This window comes from Antechinus flavipes, chromosome 5 (assembly GCF_016432865.1).
Source record: "Antechinus flavipes isolate AdamAnt ecotype Samford, QLD, Australia chromosome 5, AdamAnt_v2, whole genome shotgun sequence".
NCBI lineage: Eukaryota > Metazoa > Chordata > Mammalia > Dasyuromorphia > Dasyuridae > Antechinus > Antechinus flavipes.
The window spans coordinates 15,642,539-15,666,565 of NC_067402.1; the positions used below are offsets into that span (position 1 = coordinate 15,642,539).

Sequence of the window (24,027 nt, forward strand, 5' to 3'; positions counted from 1 at the left end):
AGTCAGTGTAATAAAAATGGCTCTTCATCATTCCTCTACTCTCCCTCTTAAAAAAAGAATAAGGAGAGGATGGGCGTGCTCTTTTTAAAGAAAAATGACTTTATCTTTATTTTCAGTTCCAGATTTCCTCCCTCCCCCAGCCGTCAGGAAGGGAGGATGGGTATAGTCTAATAGCAAGTCGAATTTCCTGTTCTTGGTTACCAAGGCAACACCAGCTGCTTGGAGCCTGCTCTTTCGTCTAAGTTGAATTACCATTTTCTGCATTTCATTTATTCGTTCTCCTCAAGCTCCTACTGTGTGCGGGACACTGGGCCGGTGCCCGGGCTTCCCGACCTCGCACAAATCCCGTTAGACGTTGCAAGGAGATTAACAAAAGTCGGCAACCATAGGAAACCGTTGGGCTTTGGCTCCCTTTGCAGCCTCCCGAAGAGTGGAACGAAGGCAGCCCCGGCAGCCCTGGGGTGGGAGGGACGTCCCCCTCGGCTCCGGGCCCTTCGGAGCTGCATCCTGCCGGGGCTGCTGGGAGGGGACTCTGAAGGGGGAGATCCCCGAGGCCTTGGAGGCAAGGCCGGCCCGGAGCTTCCTCCCCAAGGGTCTTGGAGCAGCTTTTCTTTCTAAAGCCTCGGTGAAGCACGTGGCCTCTGCAGCAGCGCCTCCCGCTCCCAGGCCGGCTGCCTCCGCAGGGCACTGCCCTGGGCTGTGGTGGGCGTCCCCCAGCTGGGGTTCGGTCTCACGGTCTGTAAAATAAGACTGGCGGCCTCTGAGGTTGGTCCCGGGGGGAGGTCGTCAGCTTCCCCGTTGGGCCCTGGCACTCGCTCACCGGTCCCTTTGACCTCCTCACCACCTGCTTTCCCACCTGTCCTCACACCTGCTCTGCTGCTGGGAAACCCATGCATACCGTTCTGTGTTTTTTTTCTGTTAAAATAATAAATCAATAAGGAAGTTATAGGCACTGGGAGAGCCCAGAGTGGGAGCAGAGTCTTTTTCCCTTCTGGGCCTGCTCTCTCCCTTCTCATCTCAGCACCCGGCCTCTCTCGCCTGGCCTCCGTCATCCGGCCTCCCTCGTCCGGCTTCACTTGTTTGGCCTCCCTCACTTGTCCGGCCTCCCTCGTCCTTCTGCCGGAGCCGGGCATGAGGCAGAGCTGGACATTCAGACTAGGGCAGCCTGGGTTGGAGAAAGCCCCAGGATCTAGGTAGGAGAAAGTTCATTCAGGCAAATGGGGGTCCAGTCCCGACTCACAGCTGAGGGAGATCCTCATTATCCAGGAAGGGAAAAGACCCCCCACAAACTGGAGAATAAGGAATGCAAAGCTGGGCTAACACTGAGCCTGGCACATAGTAGGGCTGCATAAAGTTGGTGATAATGAAAAGGAAGAATGCAAAGCTGGGCTAGCACTGCGCCTGGCACATAGTAGGGCTGCATAAAATTGGTGATAATGAAAAGGAGGAATGTAAAATGGGATTAGCATTGTGCCTGGCACATAGTAGGGCTACACTGAGTTGTTAATGATGATGATGGAGGGGGAGGAAGAAGAGGAATGCAAAGCTGGGCTAGCACTGCGCCTGGCACATAGTAGGGCTGCATCAAATTGGTGATAATGAAAAGGAGGAATGCAAAGCTGGGCTAGCACTGCGCCTGGCACATAGTAGGGCTACACTGAGTTGTTAAGGATGATGATGGAGGGGGAGGAAGAGGAGGAATGCAAAGCTGGGCTAGCACTGTGCCTGGGGGGGGACCTGCCAGTGTGGAGGGCCGACCAGTGCCGGGGGGCCGGCCAGCGCAGGGGGCCCAGCACGAGGTTCTGAAGGACTCACGCGCCTCTTCTGTCTTTCAGATTCCCATTGATCAGGACAAAGTGCTGAAGATGTTTCCAGAGGAGAAGAAAACGGTAAGTCACTTCTCCCATGAAATAGCCAACAGGAAGGCCTTCTGTGGGTCATGCAGGCGGCCGGGGAAGAACTCCAGGGTGGGCGGGGTGGGCCTCCGAGCTCCTGGGTTCAAACCCACGTCTGGGAATCCGGGAGCAGAACTGGGTGCGGGGCCTTGCTTCCCACGCCCCCCAAGCCAAATCACCCTTCTAGCTTCCTCTTCATCTGTAAGATAAGCTAGATGGGCTCGGAGCGCCCTCCCAGCTCTTGTTTCTCAGGATAGCCCCTTCACTTCTCTCTGGACCTCAATTTTCTTATCTGTGAAATGGGTACCTGGACTAAGTGCTCTCCGAGGCTCCTTGCTGCTGCCAGCCCATGATTCCTTATGTTTTTAAGGCTCTTTCAGGAGGCACACAATAAGGTAGTCTCTCCATTTCACAGATGAGGGAACTGAGGCCCAGAGAAATTAAGTGAGCTGGGACCTTAGACGCAGAGCAGGAAGGGAGCTCCAGGGGGATCAGTCCTTGCCCCTCCTTTGATTGATGAGGTCCGGGATGCTGTGAATTGGCCAAAGTCACATGGGTGATGAGAAACAGGATTTGCACTCGTGTCCAACCGCTCTAGAACCTGCGGCTTTGAAGGGATAATTTCCCCTCCCGGGGTCTCCTCTGTCAAGGGGGGGAGGCTGAGCTTGGGCTTCTCCTAAGCCTTTGTGAGGCTCTTTCTGTGTGTGTGTGTGTGTGTGTGTGTGTGTGTGTGGGACGACCAGCTTTTATATCAGACAGAATGAGCAAAGCGCGTTGTGTTTGTCCCCATTTTACGGATGAGGAAAAGGTAAAGTGACTGCCCTGCTAGGAGGTTTCTGAGGCAGGATGTGGACTCGGGAGGTCCCGAGTTCGGATCTGGAGTTGCAGGTCCCGTCCCTCTCAGAGGCTGCCCCCAGCTCTCCAGCCTTCTGCTTCCCCCCACTGGGGTCACCGGCCCCGGGGCTTCCAGAACTGCCAGAAGGCCTGAAAGCCTTTCAGCGTGGCTTCTGCAAATTCGCCGGGTGCACGTGCGGGTGAGGGCTGGGGAGAAGCCGCCAGGGAGGTTTTCTCACAGCCCAAGCAGGCGAGGGGCTTCTCCCCCCTCCTTGCCCAGAGGGGCCCCTGTGCCCGCTTAGAGCTGTTCCTCTCTCTCCCAGTCTCCCCCTTTCGCGCCCGTGTTGAGCCCACCCCTTGTTTCAGTCCTTCCCTTGCCAGGGAGCGAGACCCCTGCGCCCTCCTCCAGGCAGGGCTGGGTTGGCAGTTTGTCCCTTTGATTCCCTCGTTGAAGGCTGGGGGCAGGGAGCACCTGCGCCTGCCTTGGTGAGCCAGCTTTATTGCCTTAATAAATCCAGGGAGCGGAGGGAGAGGATGGGCCGTAGCCCCCGCCCCCCCCCCCCCCCCCGGAGCTTCGTTCTCTCCCGGGAGAGCCGTGTGGGGGCTGACGGAGCCTCCCATTAATGGGCCTGGGCCGAGGCCTCCGCCAGATGAGAAGCATTCAGCCTCAGCCGGGCGTGAAGCTTTAATTTACAATTAAAATATTATGGGCACATATTTTAATAAAGATGATTCATGGAACCAGACCGAGGCCCCGTTCTCTGTGCTGGGGATGGACCTTCCGAAGAAGGGGGTGGGGCGGGGATCGCAGCTCCTCAGGGAGGCTTTTGGGAAAAGGGGCTTCATTTATAATCCGGGGTCCAAAAGGACCTTCCTTGTTTGGCTCGGGGAGCCGGGAGCCGCCGCCTTGGAGGGCGGGCTTCAGTCGGGGGCGACTCAGTTGTTTCTCCAGGACAATTGCTGTTATTTCGTGATTTTTTCCAGGGCTTTAGTTATTATTATTCTTGTTATTACCTGTGATTTCCTTTGTGAGGAGCCTCCCTCTTCTATGTTGATGGATAATAACTAATTTTTTTGACTTTGTGTCATTTTAACTTAATTTTTATTAAAAACTATTAATTTTTTTTTAATTTTCAAGACACAGGCAGGATAATTTTTCACCATTGTCCCTTGCAAAACCTTGTGTTCCAAACTTCCTTCCCTCCTTTCTCCCCCTCCCCCTTCCCTAGATGGCAAGTGATCCAATATTGTTAAACATGTTGAAAATATAGATAAAGCGCCTATCCTGCGCCTGGCGCTGCTAAGAGTTTTACCATCGTTATCTCATTTGATGCTCAGATAACCCTGAGAGGCAGGTACTACTTTTACCCTCATTTTGCAGATGAGGAAACTGAGGCAGCCACGCAACCAGGAAGTATCCGAGTCTGGATTGGAACTCGGGGTTTCCCCACCTGCACGGGCCACCGGGTCCCCAAAGGGGCTGAAGAAGCTAGAACATCCTGGGCAGGTGCGGGGGGGAGGGGACGGCTTTGCCTTACATGCTCTCTCCTCATCAATAATCAAGTGCTCGTTAATAAATTAGTTATCCCAAAGATAAGGTGGTTTCCACATTGGACAAAGCAGGGCATGTGCTCATTAACACTTTAGTCTAAATTTAGCTGGATCCTTTGCGAGTGAGGGAGTGAGGTGGCAGGGGGGTAGACAGGCTGGGGGAGGGGGAGAGGCCTCGGGAGCCGGGGAAGCGGCTGCCCCACAAGGGACAGCCGGCGGTGGGCAAGACTGACAGAACCCGTGAAGGCCGGTGCTCCTGGGCAACTTCTGACTCACGGAGTCCTGATTGCCCCGACAGAGTCTGAGCAGAAGAGGAGGGGACGGAGAGGGAGCCTGGGAGCTGTCCTGTGGAGGCAGATCTCCCCAGGAGGCAGAACTAGCCAGGGGGCACATTGCAGGGCGCTGGTTTGGCTCAATTTAAGGAAAAACTCCCATGTTTTGGCTTTTCCAGTTAGCCAGGACAGGTAGTGAGTCCCTTGTCTTTGGGGGTCTCCAAGCAAAGAAGTCGGAGAGGAGGAGGGGCAGAGCTCCTGCCCTTGGTGTTCAGTGTGGGGGCCGGGTAGGTGGGAGGGAGCCGCCGCCCCAGGACCTCTGAGTGAGGAGCCGGCCGGACTCCCAGAGCTTCCCTCGCCCTGCACCTGACGCCTCGTGATGATCCAAAGGCCGATGAGTGGAGTTTGCCTCCTTCCCACAGCCCCGCCCTCCCCCTTCCTCCCAGATCGTGTTTCCCATTTCAGAGTTTGTTTCTTCAGCAGATAAACCTGAGTGGGAAAACGAAGGCCGCATTTCACAGGCAGGGCCTGATGGAAGAACATCGGGATCCCCGGGGGGTCTCCATGGGGGTTGTGTGGAGCTTTTGAAGTTAGGAGCTTAACAAGGGTCAGCAAAACGCTGGTTGATGTGTGGTCTCGGTGCCCGTCCCCGGCCGGCCATCCTGCCCATGATGTCACATTCGGGCCCCGTCACCCACAGCATCATGTCCCATTTGTGGGGGAGAGGCTCCTTCTACCCACGCTGTTCTCCCTAACGCGTCTTTCCTGTCCTTGCACCGTGTAAGTCTCGGGCACAGCCGTACTCCCTGTTATCCCTTCCCTGGTTATCCTTCCCTGGTTATCCTTCCCTGGTTATCCGCTCCCCAGTTGTTCATTCCCCTGTTATCCGCTCCTCTGTTATCCGCTCCCCAGTTATCTGCTCCCCGGTTATCCTTCCCCGGTTATCCGCTCCCTGGTTATCCTTCTCTGGTTATCCTTCCCTGGCTATCCACTCCCCGGTTATCTGCTCCCGGGTTATCTGTTCCCTGGTTCATGGAAGGCTGCTTTCTATCCAGTTCTACTGCTGTGAATCTCAGTGGGCTCAGCCAGAGTGCCGGGGGCCTTCCTGTCGTTCTCCAGACATGGCAGACGTGGCTGGAGCCCAGATGGCCGCCAGTTCTCCCTCCCTCTCTCCTTCTTCCCTTCCTCTCTCTCCCTCGTTGTTCTAGCGTGTTCATTCTCCAAGGGCTCTCTTCATACCTCTTCTCATCCAGTCCTTCATTAACTCAGTCAGCTTTATTCGGCTCTTGCTAATTTCCGGGAATACAAGAAGAGGCAAAAGATGGTTCCTATTTGCAGAAACTCTGCTGCATTTTGGGATACTCCCTCCCACCTACCGTGCCCTTCTCTATTGTTTTTGGGAGGTGAGGTTCACCTCTGTTCTTTGGGATCGCACGATCATAAAATAGCCCGGAAGCAGCTTGTTATGTAAAAAGGCCCGTGTTTGGGGAGAAACTTGGGGTCCTTCAAAGTAAGGGGCAGCTTCCCCAAGGCAAGCCCGCCGGTCCCCTCCCCGCTTGACCCCAGCTGCTGCATCTGCCCAGTCAGATCGGTCCGGAAGCACTTGGTAGGCCTGTGCTAGCTGCTGGGTGAGCCATGATTTGTTGGGGGGGGGCTGCTCACACACAAGTAGTTTTCCCAGCTGTATTTGGGGGACAGACCCGGTCGCTGGAGCCGATGGGCAAAGAAAGCTTGCCCTGTTTGTTTGCGTGTCTCCCCCATTTGGTAGTAAGCTCCTCAAGGTCAAGGACTGCCTTTTGCCTCCTTTTTTTTTTTTTTTTTTAAAACTCCTGGCACTTAGCACAGCTCCTGGCACATAGTAGGTGCTTAATGTTTATTGCGTTATTAATTTGAGCTGAGTCTACAAGGGCTTCCAATAGACCGAGGAGGGTGGGAGAGCCCCTACTGTGGAAATCACACAAGCCTGAAGCATTTCGTTCCATTAGACGGCCCTTTAAGGCGCCCTTTTTGTGTGAACTTCCTTCTTAATAACTATTTCTAAGCACCTAAAAAATGAATCTTAATTATATAAGAAAAGTCATTAAACAGCTCGTACTTTTTGCCCCATAGATTTCCTTAATGAATGTATTCCCCAAGGAAGAAAGCGACTGAAAGAAAGGCTCCATCTGTAATGAAATATTCAACATGGTGGACGTTCTGCTCGTAGAAAAATACAAAACCCAAGCTGGAAAAAATCTGTGCCTCGGGATTTGGGTGTGTTTGGACCCATAGAGAGAGGGAGGAAGGAAAGGGGAACCAAAACTGCCGAGGAGGAGAAGCTGGCCAGGAATACTGGGGGATGGGAGGGTACAAATAACTCCTGCACAATAAAAGGGGCACTTAGTAGGGGTTTGATTTGCTTCTTGGACACAAGGGAAGGGATCCCATTGGTACAATAGAAAGGGCACTAGATTTGGGAAGAGAGGTCATGGATTCGAATCCTTGCTTCTTTCTATCTGTGTGACCTTGGCAAGCACATCTCTCTAGGACTTATTTCTTTTCTTTTCTTTTTTATGTCATTTTTTATTAAAGCTTTTTATTTTCAAAACATATGCATGAATAATTTTTCAACATTAACCCCCGCAAAATCTTGTGTTCCAATTTTCTCCCCTCTTCCCCCGTCCCTTCCCTAGATGGCAGGTAATCCAATATATGGCAAACATGGTAGAAATAGATGTTAAATCCAACATATGCGCACATATTTCTACAATTCTCTTGCTGCACAAGAAAATCAAACCAGAAAAAAATGAGAAAGAAAATAAAATGCAGGCGAACAACAATAGAAAGAGTGAAAACGCTGTGTTGTGAGCCACCCTCAGTTCCCACAATCCTCCCTCTGGATGGAGATGGCTCTCATCATCACAAGATCATTGGAAATGGTTTGAATCATCGCATCATCTGTACAATGAAGTGATTGGCCACAGTGCATTCTGGGATCCTTCCTTCTCTCTCTAGGAGACTTGTATTCTTGTTTCTATCTTTAGAACTTAGCCTAGTGACTGGCATATAGTAAGTAATTAATGTTTGTTCATTAGGGGTTGAATTCTGCGTGTATTATTAGGTTTTCAGAAAGGCCGAGGGGCAGATGTTGAGTTGTGGGTAGACAGTTGGTCTCAGGATCAGGAAGACCCGGGTTCAAGTCACATAAGGAGTGTTGGTCCCAGAGTCAAAAAACATTTATTGAGTGCTTGCTGTGTGCCAGGCCATGGGGTGCTTTAGGCACCCATCAGCTTTAAATTTCAGAGCAGGGGCCCGGATAAAGGGATTTTCCTCACTCGGAGCTCCTCACATCAAAGAAAACCCCAGGCCCCTCTAGAAAAATGAAGAATTCTAGAACGGGGAAAACCTGCAGCAAGGGATGGAGAAGGAAGAAACCAACAGTGTCGGCCTTTGGGCGAACGTTAACACTGTTGGGCTGAATAACTGACCTTGGTCCTGGAAAGCTGATAAGGAAGGAAGGTGGAGGGGGGAGTCTGGGGACTCGGAACGCAGCATACACTAGGGGACCGAGAGGCTGGATTTCTTGGCTTCTTTTAAGCGTTTTTTTTGTTAGGGGGAAACCAGGCGGGAGAGGCAGACGGGGGAGTCCGGGGGAGACATAAAATCAGAGGCCGGGACAGCTTTTAACGACGACGAATCTTGCTAAGGGTTTGCTTTTTGGCACACGGGCATTTTCTGGGTTTCCCTGGTCGGTAGCTTGGGGCTTCAGCTCCCCAGCCTCCCCCCACTTCCCTTATTTTAAACGTGCCTCTGACTCTCCTTCCCTAAATGCGGCGGGCCAACAGGAACTCGCTGCCGAATTTCTCTCAGCGGGTGCTTTCGGTTCCTGGTTCAGGGCAGGACGTCCCCCGTTGGACGGGCCCAAAGGAAGAGCTGAAATAAGACTCAATGGGGAGGACGAGAGGAGTTGGGCCTGGGGAGTCCACAGGGGAAAGGCCGCGGCCTTGCCATGGGGGGATGGACCAGAGTGAAAATGCCCTCGGAATAAGGGGGCGGGGCGGCGTGCTCTGAGGGAGGGAGGACGGCTCCTTTTTGTCTGAGTCTGGATTAGTCACTTGTCTGGTCTAGGAGAGTGACTCTCCCTTCTCCCTGACTAGTTATTGCGTCGGGTGTCAAATGGGAGTCCCCCCCCAAAGGAAACCAGGAACAGCGCTCCCTGGCGTTCACGGAGCAGTCAGGTCTGCAAGTGCTTCCTGTATGGTGAGACTTAGGTCTTGTGATTGTTCCCATTTCTACAGATGAGGAAACTGAGGGTGAGTTTATGAGCTTAGTGACTTGCACAGGGACACACAGCTAGTAAACCCATTTCCTTCTGGCTGCAAGCCCGGCACTCGAGCCACTGTCTCATGGGGGGCCTGGACGGGATGCCAGTAGGCTCTGCCCAGGATGCTGATATGGGGGTGGGGGGAGCAGGGCAGCCGGGGGGCTCCACCTGTAAGCTCCCATCGTTGGCCCAGGTGGAAGCTCCCCCGAGGGCCTCTCAGGCCCATGAGCTGTTCCCTGAGGACCGGCTGCCCCTGCCCGGGGTCTCTGCACCTGGGCCAGCCTGCCTGGCCCCCGGCAGCAGAACTCCTGCTTTCAGGTCAGAGGTGACAGGTCGGACCCGTGGTTCCAAGGAGATCAGTTTAGAGGTAGTGCTGTGGGAGGAGAAGCCTTGGGGGGGGGAGGGGGGCAGAGACTTGAGTTCAAATTCTGGTTGAGCTGCTTCCTGTCTGGTCCCAAGCAGGGCCTTGCCTCAGTTTCCCCATTTGTAGAATGAAGGGGTTGTGGGGGGAAGGACATTCCTGGTCATGTAGAGTGGGGCTTCTTGCCCACTTGGGGATCCTCTTCATCCTGAGATTGTAAGGACCCGAAGGTCCCTCGAGCCTCCCCAGAATGAGTAAAAGCCTTTACTGGTGGGTAAGCCCCCTGAGGGCAGGGATCCCCTGAGATCCCTGGGAGCCCCTTAATCACTATTTGTTAGAACCCTTCTCGCCCTCTTCTCCATTCCCACTTCCTCAGGCCTGGAATGTGCTCCTCTACCCCCCCGCCCCCCAGATCCTTGTTCCCCTCAAGGCTTGGGTTCGAGTCTCAGTCTCTGAGTCCAGCTCCCCGTGGGTGACTTACCGAGGGGGGCTCTGAGCGCGAGCTTCCCACCCGCAGAGAGCGTGGTCACGGGAAAGGGGGGAGCGTGGGGGGGAGAGAAGGAGCGGGAAATGCTGCGTCTGAGGCGCCCGGGGACGGTCACGCCGGGTGTCGCCGGGTGGGCCGTGTCTACAAGGGCCAGACGACGGGCGAGCCCTGTGTTAGAGGGAGGAGCCACACGGACAAGGTCACTATCGAAGCGCCCGCCTGCAGAGGAGACGGGACTAAAGTCTGGCAGAGGTCTGACGGAAAGTCAGAAATAGTGTGGGGAATTCGTGATTTCAGACTTCCATTCCCTGAGAGAGCACAAGCTCCCCGAGGGCCCCGGCTCCCAGCTCAGTGCCTGGTGCGCAGTAGGTCCTCAAGTGACAGTGCCTGGCGCACAGTAGGTCCTCAAGTGACCGTGCCTGGCGCGCAGTAGGTCCTCAAGTGACAGTGCCTGGTGCACAGTAGGTCCTCAAGTGACAGTGCCTGGCACGCAGTAGGTCCTCAAGTGAATGCTGATCACTGCTCCATCTCCTCTGAGCCTGCCCGCCCTGGCCCCAGCGAGGCAGGTGGTGGAGCGACGTTGCCTCTGTTTAATGCATGAGGGAATTGGACCTTGGAGAAGGGGGAGCCCCCGCAGCTGGTTAATCGGCAGCCAGCTGGCCTCCCGGTGACAGCAGAGGGGACCCCATTTCTAGCCCTCCCCCCTTTCCCTGCTTCCATGCTGTCTCTGGGAGGGAAAGGGTTAATTCGAGGCAGCCCGGAGCTTCTTTCAGCCTTGATTTCTCGTTAGGACCGAGAAGTCATTAAAATGTTTAATAAGATTATTAAACTGAATGAGTGCGGCGGCCGCTCCGACCATTTCCCCAGGAAATCCACGTGATCCTGCAGGCAGGGATGGCGCAGGGAGGAGGCCGGGGCTCAGGGAGTGAGTCAGCTTTCTTTCCAGAGCTGACAGCGAGACTCCCCAAAGATGGATGGGTCTCATTAAGAAGCCCCTGGTAAACATGGCCCTGTCAGAGCTGGTCAGCGCCCTCAGGTTCCACTGAGTCCCCGGGTCTTTGGGGTAAAAGGAAACTTCTCTGTCTGCCCCTTAAAGTCTCTGTGGTGGTCAGATAATAAACATTTATTAAGTGCCTATTGTATGTTGGGTGCAGTGCTAGATATAGGGAGACAGAGAGAGACAGACAGACGGACGCGGATACAGGGCCAGAGAGAGATTGAGAGACAGAGAGAGAGAGAGAGAGAGAGACAGAGACAGAGACAGAGACACACACACACACACACACACACACACAGAGACAGAGACAGACAGACAGAGACAGACAGAGAGAGACAGACAGAGAGAGAGACAGAGAGAGACAGAGACAGAGACTGAGGAGTGAGGGAGAGAGAGAGGGAGAGAGACAGAGACAGAGAGACACACACAGAGAAAGACAGAGATAAAGAGAGAGACAGAGACAGAGAGAGAGACAGAGAGGAAAGAGACAGAGAGACAGAGATAGAGAGAGACAGAGAGAGAGAGAGACAGAGAGAGAGACAGAGAGACATACACACACACACAGACAAAAAGCAAGAGAGATAGAAACACAATGAGATTGAAACACACAGGGACAGAGGCAGAGAGAGATTGAGAGATAAAGAGAGAAAGAGAGACAGACAAAGAGAAAGAGGGCCAAAGAGACACAGAGAGAGACAAAGAGATACACACACACACACAGAGACAGAGACAGAGAGACAGAATCAGAGACAGAGAGAGAGACAGAGACAGAGACAGAGAGAGAGGGAGGGAGGGAGGAAAGTGGGAAAAGGGAAAGGAAAGGCAGGATTTAAATTCAGATCTCTCCCCTGGCTTGGGACACTAGGATATTTGAAAGCTGGTTTGCACAGGGCCACAGCCAGCCTGCAGGACTCAGGTAGCACCTTAAATTCAGGTCTTCCCGGTCAGCCGTCCATCTCCCAGCCACACTGCCTGTGACCTGCATTATCTTTGTTACTTTTTGTTTTTGCATTATCTTTGTAGACAAAAAGCTTTACAAAAGAGATAACCTGGATTATCAGGCATTCTTGAAGGGCCCACAAGTTGAATGGTGTCTTAGACTCAGTTTTCCGGCAGTTTTCCCAGGAAATGGGAGCAAGTGCCTCTGGGGAGAAGCTAGGAGATTTGGGCACGAAAGCCTCAAAGGACCCATGGCTCAGCTCCAACTGGCTCGTCAAAAAGTGGTTCTCATTCTGCCTGATTGCTAACATTTATGTAAGACCTACTATGCGCCATTGGACTAAACATTTTACGATAGTGATCTCAGTCGATCCTCACAACAGCCTTGGAAGGTAGATCCTGTTATTATCCCCCATTTTCCAAAGGAGGAAACCGAGGCAGGCGGAGGTTAATTGATTTCTCCAAGAAAGCAGATATTGCAACCGTGACAGCGTGTTTATGTAACTTGTAGGTAATAAAAACGATTCCTCTCCCCATCCCCTTCTCTTTTCAGTTTCTTTTTTCAAAATGGAGACTTTCTCTTTCATCTTGACACAGCAGAGGAAATGAAGCTTCCTTTTCTCAGCTTTCTGCCTGTTTCTCATAAATGGAGTGATGGGGATGGGGCAGAGAAAAGCAGGAGATTTTTTTGGGAGCTCAATAACTGGTTGTCGGTGCCTTTGTGGGACAAATGGAATTATTTAAAAGCTAATTTGTAGTTATTCGGTGACTAAACTGTTTCCTAATACGAGTCCCACTGATACAAAATGACTTAGATAAACCCTAGATTGCAGTAAGAACCTACACTATTTTTTAGCATGATTTTTAAGAACGGCGTTACATTTTCCAGTTTGCCCTCCAAACTTCCCGTCCCAGAATCCCCTCTTTTCAGAGCCCTTTTGACTCATCCATCCTTTTACTCTTGTGACTTTACAGTGTCTGAAAATCTTTTTCATGATGGTCATGGGGTGACTGATATTGCTTCGAAAAGGAAAAAAAGATAAATATAAGTTGATATTAATTACATTGTAAATTCTTATTTAACAGAGGCAGGGTGCCTCTGGCTGGGGGAGCCCCCACAAATCTCTCAGGCTCTGGAAAGTATTGAGCTGCCTCCCAGAGGGAATTCCCCATAGGCCTCCTCTCCTGCCTTGGTCTCCCTCATTAGATTGGAAGCTTCCTGGGGGCACAGATGACTTTCTTTGCATTATTTCCCCTGACCCTGCACCGCCTAGTGCCCGGCCCTTGGTACGGGATTATGCCCACCCCTGTGCCAGCTTGGTGATGGGAGCCTCCCCGCTGGCCTTTTGCTCTTGCCCTGACTCATTCGGGCAAGACTCCCCAAACTCCATGTCTCACAAGTGACTAATTTCACCCCGTAGCCAGGGCTGGGCCTGTGTATTTCACAAACTGGTGAAAGAAGGGAAAGACCCGTTATTTTTTTCTTGCCCAAGTGGAATTGTGGAATTACAGAATTGCTGCAGAAGGGGAGGAGGGGCCTCCAATACTGCACCTCTGGGAGTGCTGCCTGTGATTTCATTAGCTCATTGTCTGTGATGTCACATGTTGGGCTTGTGGCCCACCAAACCTACAGATCTTTTTTTTTTTTTTGAGAGCTATCGCCTACCCAAGGCCTTTTACTTCCATTCTCATTCCATTGATTTGTTGAACCCAAACACAGGGCATGACATTCTCCTTAATGTTTATGAATTGTGGTTGAGTGAGCCCATTTTCCCATCCCTTCCTCCTCCTTTGGCAAACACTCAGGAGGGTCCTGATGGGAATCGCTGCTGGAAAGGAGGAGGGGCTTGGTTGAGCCCCATCATCTTGGTCATTATTAGCCTTCCTGTCATGTAGACAAGAAGGGGATCTGGCTTTTGGCCCTGAGTCCCCTGTGGGCCAAGACTGTCCCCAGGACTCTCATATTGTCAAATAGAACCCACTCTGAGAATGGTCTCTGTCTTTATGGGATGATTTCTGATGGCCTACTATGTTCAGGCCCTACTAGATGTTGGGAAGAGGAAGACAAAAACTTACTCCCCTGCTTCCAGTATTCCCTGCCCAAGTGATTTCCCTAAAGAGCAGGACACTCTCCTACCCTGTAAGCTCAAGTGGCTCCCTATTACCTCCAGAATAAAATATTATTTCATTCTTTTGAAATGTCTATTTTGGTATATTTTTTTTTTAAGCATACATGATTACTAGTTTGTTATTAAATTATATACTTTTAAAAGTTGTCATCCCAGATTTCAGCTTTCTCTTGTCATGGGATCATTACAATCCAATCCAGTTCAATAAACATTTATTAAGCACCTACTATGTGTCAGGCAATGTGCTAGGTGACAGTGATGATGATGATAACTGATAATGATACAACTAACGATGATAACAATGATAACAATACACAACAAAAGGGACAAAAATGGATCAGTTCTTGCCTTCAACCTCTATTTTATTGTGGGGAGAGGAGAGAAATACTCTCTTAAAATTATTTCTTATGTGTAATGAACCTGGCTCGATTAGCTGAATGTTTGTTGAATTGAATCAATCTGGAGGAGAAATCCCAGATATTTCCAAACTAAAATCTCAGTATCGCCTTCTTCTAAAACTATTCCTTTTTGGGCAAGCTGACTCTGGGAATTTTCCCAGGCGTGTTGAGGGTTGGTGATTCACATCTTGCTTCTCTTTCTAGAGAGTTAGAACGTTGCCTCCTCATCTTGTTTGCTCAAGAGATGATTTTCTAGGCTTTCAAGACCCCCTTTGACTCTAAAACAAATCCCTTGGCTTCTTATGTCTTCCCAGGAGTTCGTGAGTGTCTGGGTCCGGGATCCTCGCATTCAAAAGGAGGACTTCTGGCACTCCTACATTGACTATGAGATCTGCATCCATGTGAGTAAACGATTCGCCCTGTGGCCCAGGGCAAAGGCAAGGGGGCTCGTGGGTGTTTGATGACTTGGAAAATAACGGAAAACGTGACTTTGGACGAGTTCATTTTCATTACCGCTTTATCTCAGCTACGACCATCAAGATTTATTTATTGCGCAGCTTTTAAAGTTGGTTCCCCAAATTATTTTAGAAACTTAGTTCAGTTTTGGAGTAATGATGATGGTGATGATTGTGATAAACAATAAGAAATGATACAATTAACTATGATGATAACAATCAACAGCAACATTGATGATGATAATAACAAGTGTAGCTGGATCTGAGAATGGATGGAAGTAAATAAAAAACGTGGAAAGCCTTTCTTGAACCTCTAAGTGACGTATGATTAAATGTCTAAGGATAGATTTAATTTTGCATTTATTAAACACCTACTGTGTACCAGGCTCTGTGCTAAGCCAGGATGCAAAGATAGGCAAAACAATTAATTTTGCTTCGGGCAGAGTACAGGCGAGCTTAAAGGTGCTAGTTGCCTGACTGAGTGACTTTTAGCAACCATTAGGTCACACTGCCTTTCCTTGATGTTCTGATAAGTGTAGAACTATCCATTCCCAGAGAGGATGAAGTTTGAAATTCCTCGTTAAATCTTTATTTTGCTTTTGTTTCTTTCTCCTTTCTCGGTGGGGGACACGTCACTAAATAAATTTCATAGTTACAGGTGTATGATTCCCCCAAGAGATGCAGAATATGTCACAGTCATAGAAAGCAGGAAGTAAATAATTGTCTGGAATCGATTTACCTTCGTTTAGAGCCTGGGTCATTTTCATCGTAAGGGAACCCGCGCCCTTGCCCTCCGACCCAACAACAGAAACGGAGAGTAGCTACTTTGTCACCGGACTTGGAATGAGACCAGAGTGTGAGCTCAGAAGGGAAATCGTGATTTCCCCTGGTTTTCCCCATTTCATAACGGCCGGCCTTTACGACTGAGATCAGGGAGCCGGTCTGGGATTCTGTGTTTATTTGGATCTGGATTTCATCAGTCAGTCGTTAAGCATTTATTAAGCACCTACTATGTGCCAGGCTCCGTGCTAAGCTAGGATGCAAAGACAGGCAGGACAAGCCCTGGCAGATGCGGACGGGGCAGCCGGAGATGGCCCTGACCTTAGGGAGACCAAGCAAGGCTTCCTGTTGGAGGCGGGGGTTTGGAGGAAGCTGGGGAAGGCAGGTGGGGGAGGGGAGGAGGAGAACATTCATTTCATGCACAGGGAGCAGCCGGGGCAAGATGGAGAATCGCTCAAGGAGCAGCAAGAAGGGAACTCCTGGTGTGGAAGCTCCCTTTTCTGTCAGTGCAGCGTCTTGCCTCTGGTCCTTCCAACTTACTTTCATCTCTAACCGGAAAGGTCCCTTCAGAAAAGCAACAAAGTCACTCAGAACTGGCTTTTACTGGGGCCATTACGGCGCGCCCCAGCGCCCAGAGCCCCAGACCTGGAGTCAGGGAGAGCAGAGTCAGGCGCAGCCTCAGACCCTCACCGGCCGTGTGACCCTGATCAGGTCACTTCTCTGTTAGCCTCAGTTTCCTCATCTGGAAAAGAAACCGGCAAACTCCCCCAGCATCTCTGCCAAGAAATCCCCACGTGGGGGTGGGAAGGTCCCCTGAGCCTGAAATGACCAAACAGCCACAGAAACACCCATTAAGGGCCAGGCTCTAACCCTCTCACAGCAGCCCTGGGAGGTGGCTGCTAGTCACTGCGCCCATTTTCCTTTGAGAAAATGGAGGCCGACAGAAAGTCTGACCCTGCCCAGGATCCCGTAGCTAGGGAGCATCTGAGGCAGGATTTGAATCCGGGTGTTCCCGATGGCAGGCCCCGTGCTCTGTGCCCCATCTAGCTGACCCGCCTCCGGGAACTCTGGCCCCCTGCCCCGGCCTGGGAGCCTTCTTCCTCTGACCCGGCTCAGCTCTGTCCCTCCTCCGGGGTCTTTGCCACTCTTATCTCTGCTGCGGCCCGGAGCCAGAGAGTCAGGAGCTGGCAGAGTCCTCAGAGGCCGCAGATGAAGAAACTGAGGTTCAGACAGAATAAGAGGGTTGCCGGGGGTCACAAAGCTAACAAATAGAAAAGTTCGGGATTTGAACTCGGGACTTCTGGCTCCTTCTCCCATTCCACCAGACCACACTCCCTTCCTCCCAGGCCGCTGACTTCCAGCACCTTGGGCTTTGCCTTCCAACTCTGTGTCAACTTGTAAAGTATTAAGAGCTCCAGTAGTTAGAGATTGTTGCCTGGGACTTCTCTCTGCCTAGCGGCCCTCCTGCTCCTCGGGGATGATTGCAGGGGTGATGGTGGTCCCTGGCACCGCTTGGTGATCTCGGTCAGCCGGGCCCTCAGCCCACGCCCACTGGTGGAGCTTTCCCACTTGGGACAACCTGCCCGACGGCCGGGATCCCCGCTGCTCCGTCCTGGCGCTGGAGGGGAGTGGGCTGGACCTTCGGGGTTGGTGCAGGGTGAGGAGGTCCTTGGCTGACCCGGCTGGGGGAAGGGCCGGTGTCTCCTTGGCCGAGGCCCTGCTGGCCCTTGTGAAGGATTGTTGATCACAAGACTAGAGTGTGGGAAGTGCTCCGCAGGGTTCTAGAGGGAGAACGCACTCTATGGTCACTTCATCGTTGTCTCTGTTTCCTCATCTGCAAAATGGCTGGGAGCAGGAAATGGCAACCACTCCCCTATCTTTGCCAAGAAAACCCCCAATGGGGTCACTAAGAGCCGGACACCACTGAAATGACTGAATAACAAGAGTAAGGAAAGAACTGGATTCTAGAGAAAGGGGAAAAACCTTTTCAGAGTTCTGGGGTAAGGGAAATTACTTCACAGGGTTCTAGAATAAGGGGGGAATCTCAGGGTTCTAGAGTAAGGGAAGCACTTTACAGAGTAAGGGGAAACACTTTCACGGGGTTCTAGAGTGGGGGCCTTTGTCTCTATCCCCAGCATTTAGCACAATGCCTGGCACACAGTAAGCACTTAATAAACGCAGGTTTCCTTTCTCCTGCCTTCCCCAATCCTCCTTAGTCTTGGTGCCCTCCCTCCGTCCCGTGCCTTTAATTTGTCCTGCCTGAGTCTGGTTTGGACAGGGCTGTTTCCCGCCAGATTGTAAGCTCTCGCGGGGCAGGGACAGCTTTTTGCTGGCGTCCCTTGTGCCTGGCGCCCGGTAGGCGCTTAGTAGGTGCTAGCGGACTTGGGAACGCTTTTTGCCATTGACCTCATGTATGTCTGCGTCTCTCCTTAAGAACGTGAGTCGTGTTGAACCCGAACTGACCGTTTCCATCTCGTTTCTGCAGACCAACAGCATGTGTTTTACCATGAAGACGTCCTGCGTCAGGAGGCGGTTTCGGGAGTTTGTGTGGCTCAGACAGCGGCTTCAGAGCAACGCGCTGCTGATGTGAGTGACCTTGTGGGGGGACCGGGCCAGCTGGGCCACGGGCCTGAAAGCTCCTCCCCGAGGTCGATCCCATCTCTGCCAGGGGACCTAGGCCATGGCCTGGGGGCAGCCTCGGAGCCGTCCCCCGTGACTGGCTGGGCGATGGTCTTCTCCTCTCCCTGGACAAGAGCCTCTGAATTATTCCCTCGCCTCTACTTTTTCCCTCTGGATTCCCTCTGTCGATTGTCTCCTATTTCTCCTGCAGCTTGCTTTGTGTCTCCCCTGTCATACTATGAGCCCCTTAAAGGCAGGGAAGGACGATCTCTTTGTGTCCCCTAATAAGTGTCTGGGGCTGGACTTGAACCCTGCACCCCGGTGCCAGCCAGCTCCCAGGAGGCCTTGAGTGGGTGAGCACTGGTCAGTCTTGCTCATTCTCCTGCTCTCCACTACGGTCTCTGCAGAATTCATCCTGCCTCAGCAAGTCGCCCCCTGTGGTCAGCAGCTCTGCATTCAAAGCCCCTCCCAGCATTTTTTTTCACATTTTTGAGGATTCTGGGCAGGCGGGCCCACTAGGTTCCCACAGGCCTTTGCTCAGGTTCAGCCTCCGTGCCTGGGGAGCCCCTCTCTCTCCCCTTTGCCCCTTTGAGACAGCCTCCGATTCCCTCAGAAGCCGACCTGGTCCCACCTGCAAAGGGAAGCTTTCCCGGGCCTCCCCTCGCCCCCATCCTGTTATTCTCACCCTTAGTTTAACTTTACTTATTAGTACATCCTTGTATCTCCTCCTCCCCCGACAGAAGACGGGAACTGCTTCCCCCTGTCTGTATAGCCTAACGCCTGGCACATAGTAGGCCTTCAGGAAATGCTAGCTGGAGTGTTGAATGAATTCAGTGTTTTCCCCCAAATAATAACCGAACCACGAGTGGACTTTTTTCTTTCCTTGCTGCCCAAGTTGGCGAGTCTGAAAAGGCTCCTCTGGCAGTGAACAATTCCTTTCTTTTTCCTCCAGTCCATTATATTCCATACGATGAGGAAAAGCCAGGATCCCCTTCCCCGCCCCTCGTATTCCCTCACCGGGCCTCGGAAAGCAGCTTGATCACAGGTCACTTCGTTGTGTTCACTAAGAGAGTATCTCCCCCCTCCCCCCTTCTCTGTTATTAGACAACTTCCCGAACTTCCTTCTAAAAACCTGTTTTTCAACATCAATAATCGCCAGCACGTTGACCAGCGGCGTCAAGGCCTGGAAGAATTTCTGAGAAAGTAAGTTGCGCTGAGATGGAGGGGGGGTGGGGTGGGGGAGAGCCCTCGGCCCCCTTTGAAGCCGTTCTTGCCCGGGGACTGGCGGGGGCAGCCGTGAGTCCCCTGTTTGTCACACAGCAGGCACTCACTCAGTACTTCTTACCAGGGCCCGTAATCCGCATTCCCAGCTTAGGAGCAGGCTGCTTTCTCCCCGGGGATTTCACCCACAAACCTCCCCAATCTCGGGGAAGTGAGCCGGAAACCAGGGACGCGGAAGTTTAGAACCGAAAGGGGTCCAAGAATCATCTCGCCCAGTCTCTGGGTTTTTACAGATGAGGAAACTGAGGGCAGCTCAGGCTGAGAGCAGACCCAAAGGGCGCGGGTCACACCCGCAGCGCCTCCAAGGCGCCTGCGCAGAGTAAGCTTCTAGAGAAGCTTTGCTCCTGTAGCTCAGAGCCTACCTATGCGCCGGGTGCATTGTGGGAGATCAGTAAATGCATTTGCATTTATTGAGATTATCATTAATTAACCTAAATTATTCAATAATTCCCATTACCAATTGAGGTTATTGCCATCATCCTCATCCCCACCATCGTTTATTATTCTCATTTTTATTGAGATTACACTGAATGATGGGCGCCGTTTTCAAAGGGGGCGGCCATTCGGACGGAAGACGGGCTTCCGGCCGCTCTCCCCTGCGGGGCAGGGCCAAGTGACCAGCCCCTGGTCGGGTTTCCGCCTTCACTCTGGTCTGAGATCCGTCCCTGCTCAGCCACCGACTTCTCCTGAGCCTGGAAGAAGAGCCTATCCATGTGCTGTATTGGAGCGCCACCTCGTGGCGGCCCAGGGGGACGGCACCTCGGGCTGCTCGGGTTTTGTTTTTTCCTCTCTGAGGCTTTTCGTCATGGAAAACAGCCCAGACAGCCGGGGTCACGTGCTTCCGCAGTGCCAGCCCAGCAGGCCCCGCCCCTGCGGGCGGGGGCGGTGGCAGCGGCAATGCGGCGGGAAGGGCGCGGGATCGCGTCGGCTTAGGCCGTGTGGCGGCCGGCTCCAGTCGGCCCTGCCTTCTCTGGGCGGGGGGAGGGGAGGGGCAGCGGCCCCTTTGGCCAGGCTTGAACCCCGGCCTTCCCAGCCCAGAGCCCGGCTCCCTGGTTACTGGACCCTTATCTAAAGGGTGGGGGCAGGGCCGCTGTCAGGCAATGACCAGGTTATAGGAGCTGATGGCCGTGGGCGCTCAGGACACTGGGAAGGCAGAGGGAGGGGAAATGACGGGAAGAGATCAGGCTGGTCCCCTCACTCTCCTTCAGGGCCCCCTTTTCTCGACAGAGGAGATCTAGGGAAGCCTTCGCCGGCCCCTCCCCCACATCGTGACGTGCCTCATAATAACAGCCCCATCCCCCATCAGTGTGCCATCCCCTCCCCCCAGTTACTTTGTCTTCAGTTGCTTTCCTGGATACATAGTGTTTCCCTGGTGCTCTTCCCCTTCCCTCATCCCCCATTTGAACCTGGGGGGGGAGGGGGTTTGAGGTGCAAGTCTTAAAGGCCTTTTTCTTCTGCTGGGCAGGAGCCGCCTCCCATCACTGGCTTTCCCCAGGCAGGGCTGGGCAAGGGGCGGAGCAGCGGGGAGCTGTGGGTTGGAGGTCAGAGGTTAACGGGAGTCTTTGGGTTCCGGGCTGAGGATTTGCGCAAATGAGGGAATAGTGTATTTTTTTTTCTTCTGAAGCAATCGGGATTAAGTGACTTGCCCAGGAAGTGTTAAGTGTGTGAGGTCAGATTTGAACTCTTGGCCTCCTGACTTCAGGCCTGGTGCTCCATCCGCCGCCCCACCCAGCTGCTCCTAGGCCTTTTGCAGGAGAGGGGAAAGATATTCTCCATTCCAACATTAATGAAAGGACAAATCTCAATTCTTTTTTAATTTAGCAAACATTTATTAACCTCCTATTTTGTGCACTGGGCTGGGGATGCTGAGATAAAAGGAATCTCTCCTGACCTTGAGGAAAAATCAGAGAAGTGAATAGAACTTCGGGGCAGCCTCAATGCAGTCATATTTCTGCCATATTATGGCCAGAACTCCGAGGAAGGGCAGTCTAGGTTATTATGGTGCTAGGAAATGTTAGATCTGTTGTGTTTCTGAATGCATTTTTGGTCAGTTTCCCAAGCTGCATTGCATGCAAGGTCATCAGATTTCCCCCAGATGATCGGTATTCAAGGGGCCTTCTGGAGGAAGCTCATTCTTGAATTTTTCCTTTCAAGTCACCTTTGGAATGAAGTCCACTTCAGAGCTGTCCAGGTGGAGTAATAGTCACAATGGTAGTAGTAGCTGACTTTTACAAATAAGGGAGTTATTTGTAACTCCCAAATTACCCAAGGTTTCTCATGCTTCTTGTCATTTGTGGCTCACAGCAGCCCCAGTCACTTGTTAATCCTAATACAGTGATGCCCATTTCACAGATGGGGAAACTGAACTTGAAGTGACTTCGATCCCATCCCACAGCCATCCAGTGTCAGAATTCCAAATGTGGCTCTCTGAGCTCCGTAGTCACCTTGCCAGATTGGTCTCCAGAGAGAGCAGAAGATACAAAACACTGTCACCACAACCACCTCCTAATGAAAGCTTTTGATTAAATGATTAATTTAGCACATCATTATTAAATCATGATGTTGACGTTATTTGAAAATATATTGTAATCATTCTGGGAGAATAAAAAGGGCACCACCTAGATTTGAATCCCACCCCTGACACTTCCTGGTTGGGGAAGCCACTTTTTGAGCCTCAGTTTCCTTTTCTGTAAAGTGGGAATAATTATGACCATTAAGCAGTTGACTCGAAGGACCTTAACATGCTATAGAAGCGGCAGTGAATGATGTGGTCATGACGAGGTCGGGAGAGCAAAGATGAGGCGAAAAGATTGTGAAGAATCCCAGTGAGGCATTCTCCCTGACCTTATTAACGCGGAAAGATCTCCGGCAAAATCCGATTATGAGTTTGTGCCACACTTTGAGGGGGGGTGATTTTTATAGACAGAAGGAGAGGGGAGAAACCAGGAGAGTTGTTTTAATAAATGGTGGGGAGAAGTTTTGCTTGAAGGGAAAGATCAAGGAGAAGTAGGGAGAGATCATGAATATTTGAAGGACAAAAACAAATTCAGGGGAGATTTGGGGAAACAGTATCAGAATGGATTAAGGAAGTTTGGTCTTAGAGAGCGTGCTGGCTTGAGTTCCCATCAGTCGTTGTCATTATTTTCACATTTCTCCAGTATGGTTAGTTATTGGTTCATATGTTTTTTAAGTAAAAATTGTGTCCCACGTGTATAATTTGTGTAGGATGGCATTTTTTTCTTTCAGTGATTAAGTGTAAATTTTTTCTCTATTATTTGTATGATAAGAAAGAGAATGAAGGGGGATTCTTTGGAAGAAGTCTGCTCCTGGAGCTTTAGGTACTGTAGTAATAATAATAGTTTGATGCCTTTACATTTTTGAATATTGTAGTGTTTCCCTTAGTTATGTAGGTGAATGGGATCATACATTTGAAGCTGGTAGTACCTTACTTGTTGAATCCAGGCCTGCGCTCACAGTTCCTTCCCACTCATAAATGTTGGCAGCCATGTCCAGTTCACCTGCTTGATTCAAAAGGCCCTGAGTAACCATCTTCCCCTTTCTTATTGGAAGCCTGTGTTCAATAGAGGGCACCAGAATACAGATCATGGATGTCTTCAGTGATTGTGACCAAGTTTGCTTTCTTTCATGTAAATGGCCAATCGATTTTAGGCTGTTTTTTAGTCGGCCTAAATCCAACGGTTAACCTTCCTCCCTGTCCAAAAAGGCATCTGTTATTAGGCCACGTTCCAAGAGACACTGGAAATCATGAGTCAACGTGAGAACAGATGGGTGCAGCCCAGTGGTGTTTTCCATTAGACTTGTGTGTGTATGATGCACCTAATAAAATCACAGTGAGGAAAAGCAGATTTTTGACTGTCCAGTGTAAGAGGGAAATGTGTTTTGTCTCTGTACAACTTCAACTTGGGAAGCAAAAGGAACGACTTAAATTTTTAGTATGTCTTCTGTTTTTACATCCCCTGCATTTCCCAGTGTCCCTAACTCTCCCCGAGAGCCATTCAAAAGGAAAATTTTATGATTCCTGTTACAAATAGCTTCCTGAAACTTCCTGGATGAATCAAACCAAGAGTTACTTTTTGTTCCTTTTTTCTGTAAAAGGCTGAACTCTTGGTATTAAATTGTAAATGTATCTTTTTAAGGCCATTTTGTTTAGAACAGCCATTGTTTATTTAAAATCCCTATTGCACTAGAGAATTTATTTGAGACTTTAGACTTTTATATTATATTTTTAAGAGTCCCCATTCAGTGTTAAGTGTTTTAAAACCACATCTGGGAGTCTCTAGTGCCATTCCTCTTTTTTTTTTTTTTTTCTGAGGCAATTGGGGTTAAGTGACTTGCCCACAGTTAGGAAGTGGTAAGTGTCTGAGATTAGATTTGAACTCAGGTCCTCTTGACTTCAGGGCTGGTGCTCTATCCACTGTACCACCTAGCTGCCCCTCATGGGTCATTTCTTATGGGAAAACTTGGCTCATCTCCATTGGCTGTTGGTCTTCTCCTCCTCCTCCAGTGATCATGTGCTTACATGTCTGTTTACAAGTCATAGGTCTCTCTTCCACCCAGGACACTGACTGTAGGCTACCTGAAGGCAAGCTTTTTTTTGTCTTTGGATACTCAGCATCTTGCAACTGTGTTGCTCCTGCTCCAAGAATATGAAGAATATAGGTTGCTTGGAGGCAGAATTTTAAAAAATAGTTTCATAGCTTGAGAG

General features: G+C 51.1%; 1 protein-coding gene across 3 annotated transcripts in view; it reads left to right on the forward strand.

The window, feature by feature from the left end:
* The window catches only part of SNX10 (sorting nexin 10), a 53,592-nt gene that overhangs the window by 23,445 nt on the left and 6,120 nt on the right, over positions 1 to 24,027 (forward strand). For all 3 annotated transcript variants that reach the window (XM_051963503.1, XM_051963502.1, XM_051963501.1), the window contains exons 2-5: positions 1,836 to 1,889; positions 14,481 to 14,567; positions 17,887 to 17,987; positions 19,125 to 19,223. In XM_051963503.1, the coding sequence (XP_051819463.1) occupies positions 1,866 to 1,889; positions 14,481 to 14,567; positions 17,887 to 17,987; positions 19,125 to 19,223 (311 nt within the window). In that variant the 5' untranslated portion in view covers positions 1,836 to 1,865. The remainder of the gene's footprint in view (positions 1 to 1,835; positions 1,890 to 14,480; positions 14,568 to 17,886; positions 17,988 to 19,124; positions 19,224 to 24,027) is intronic.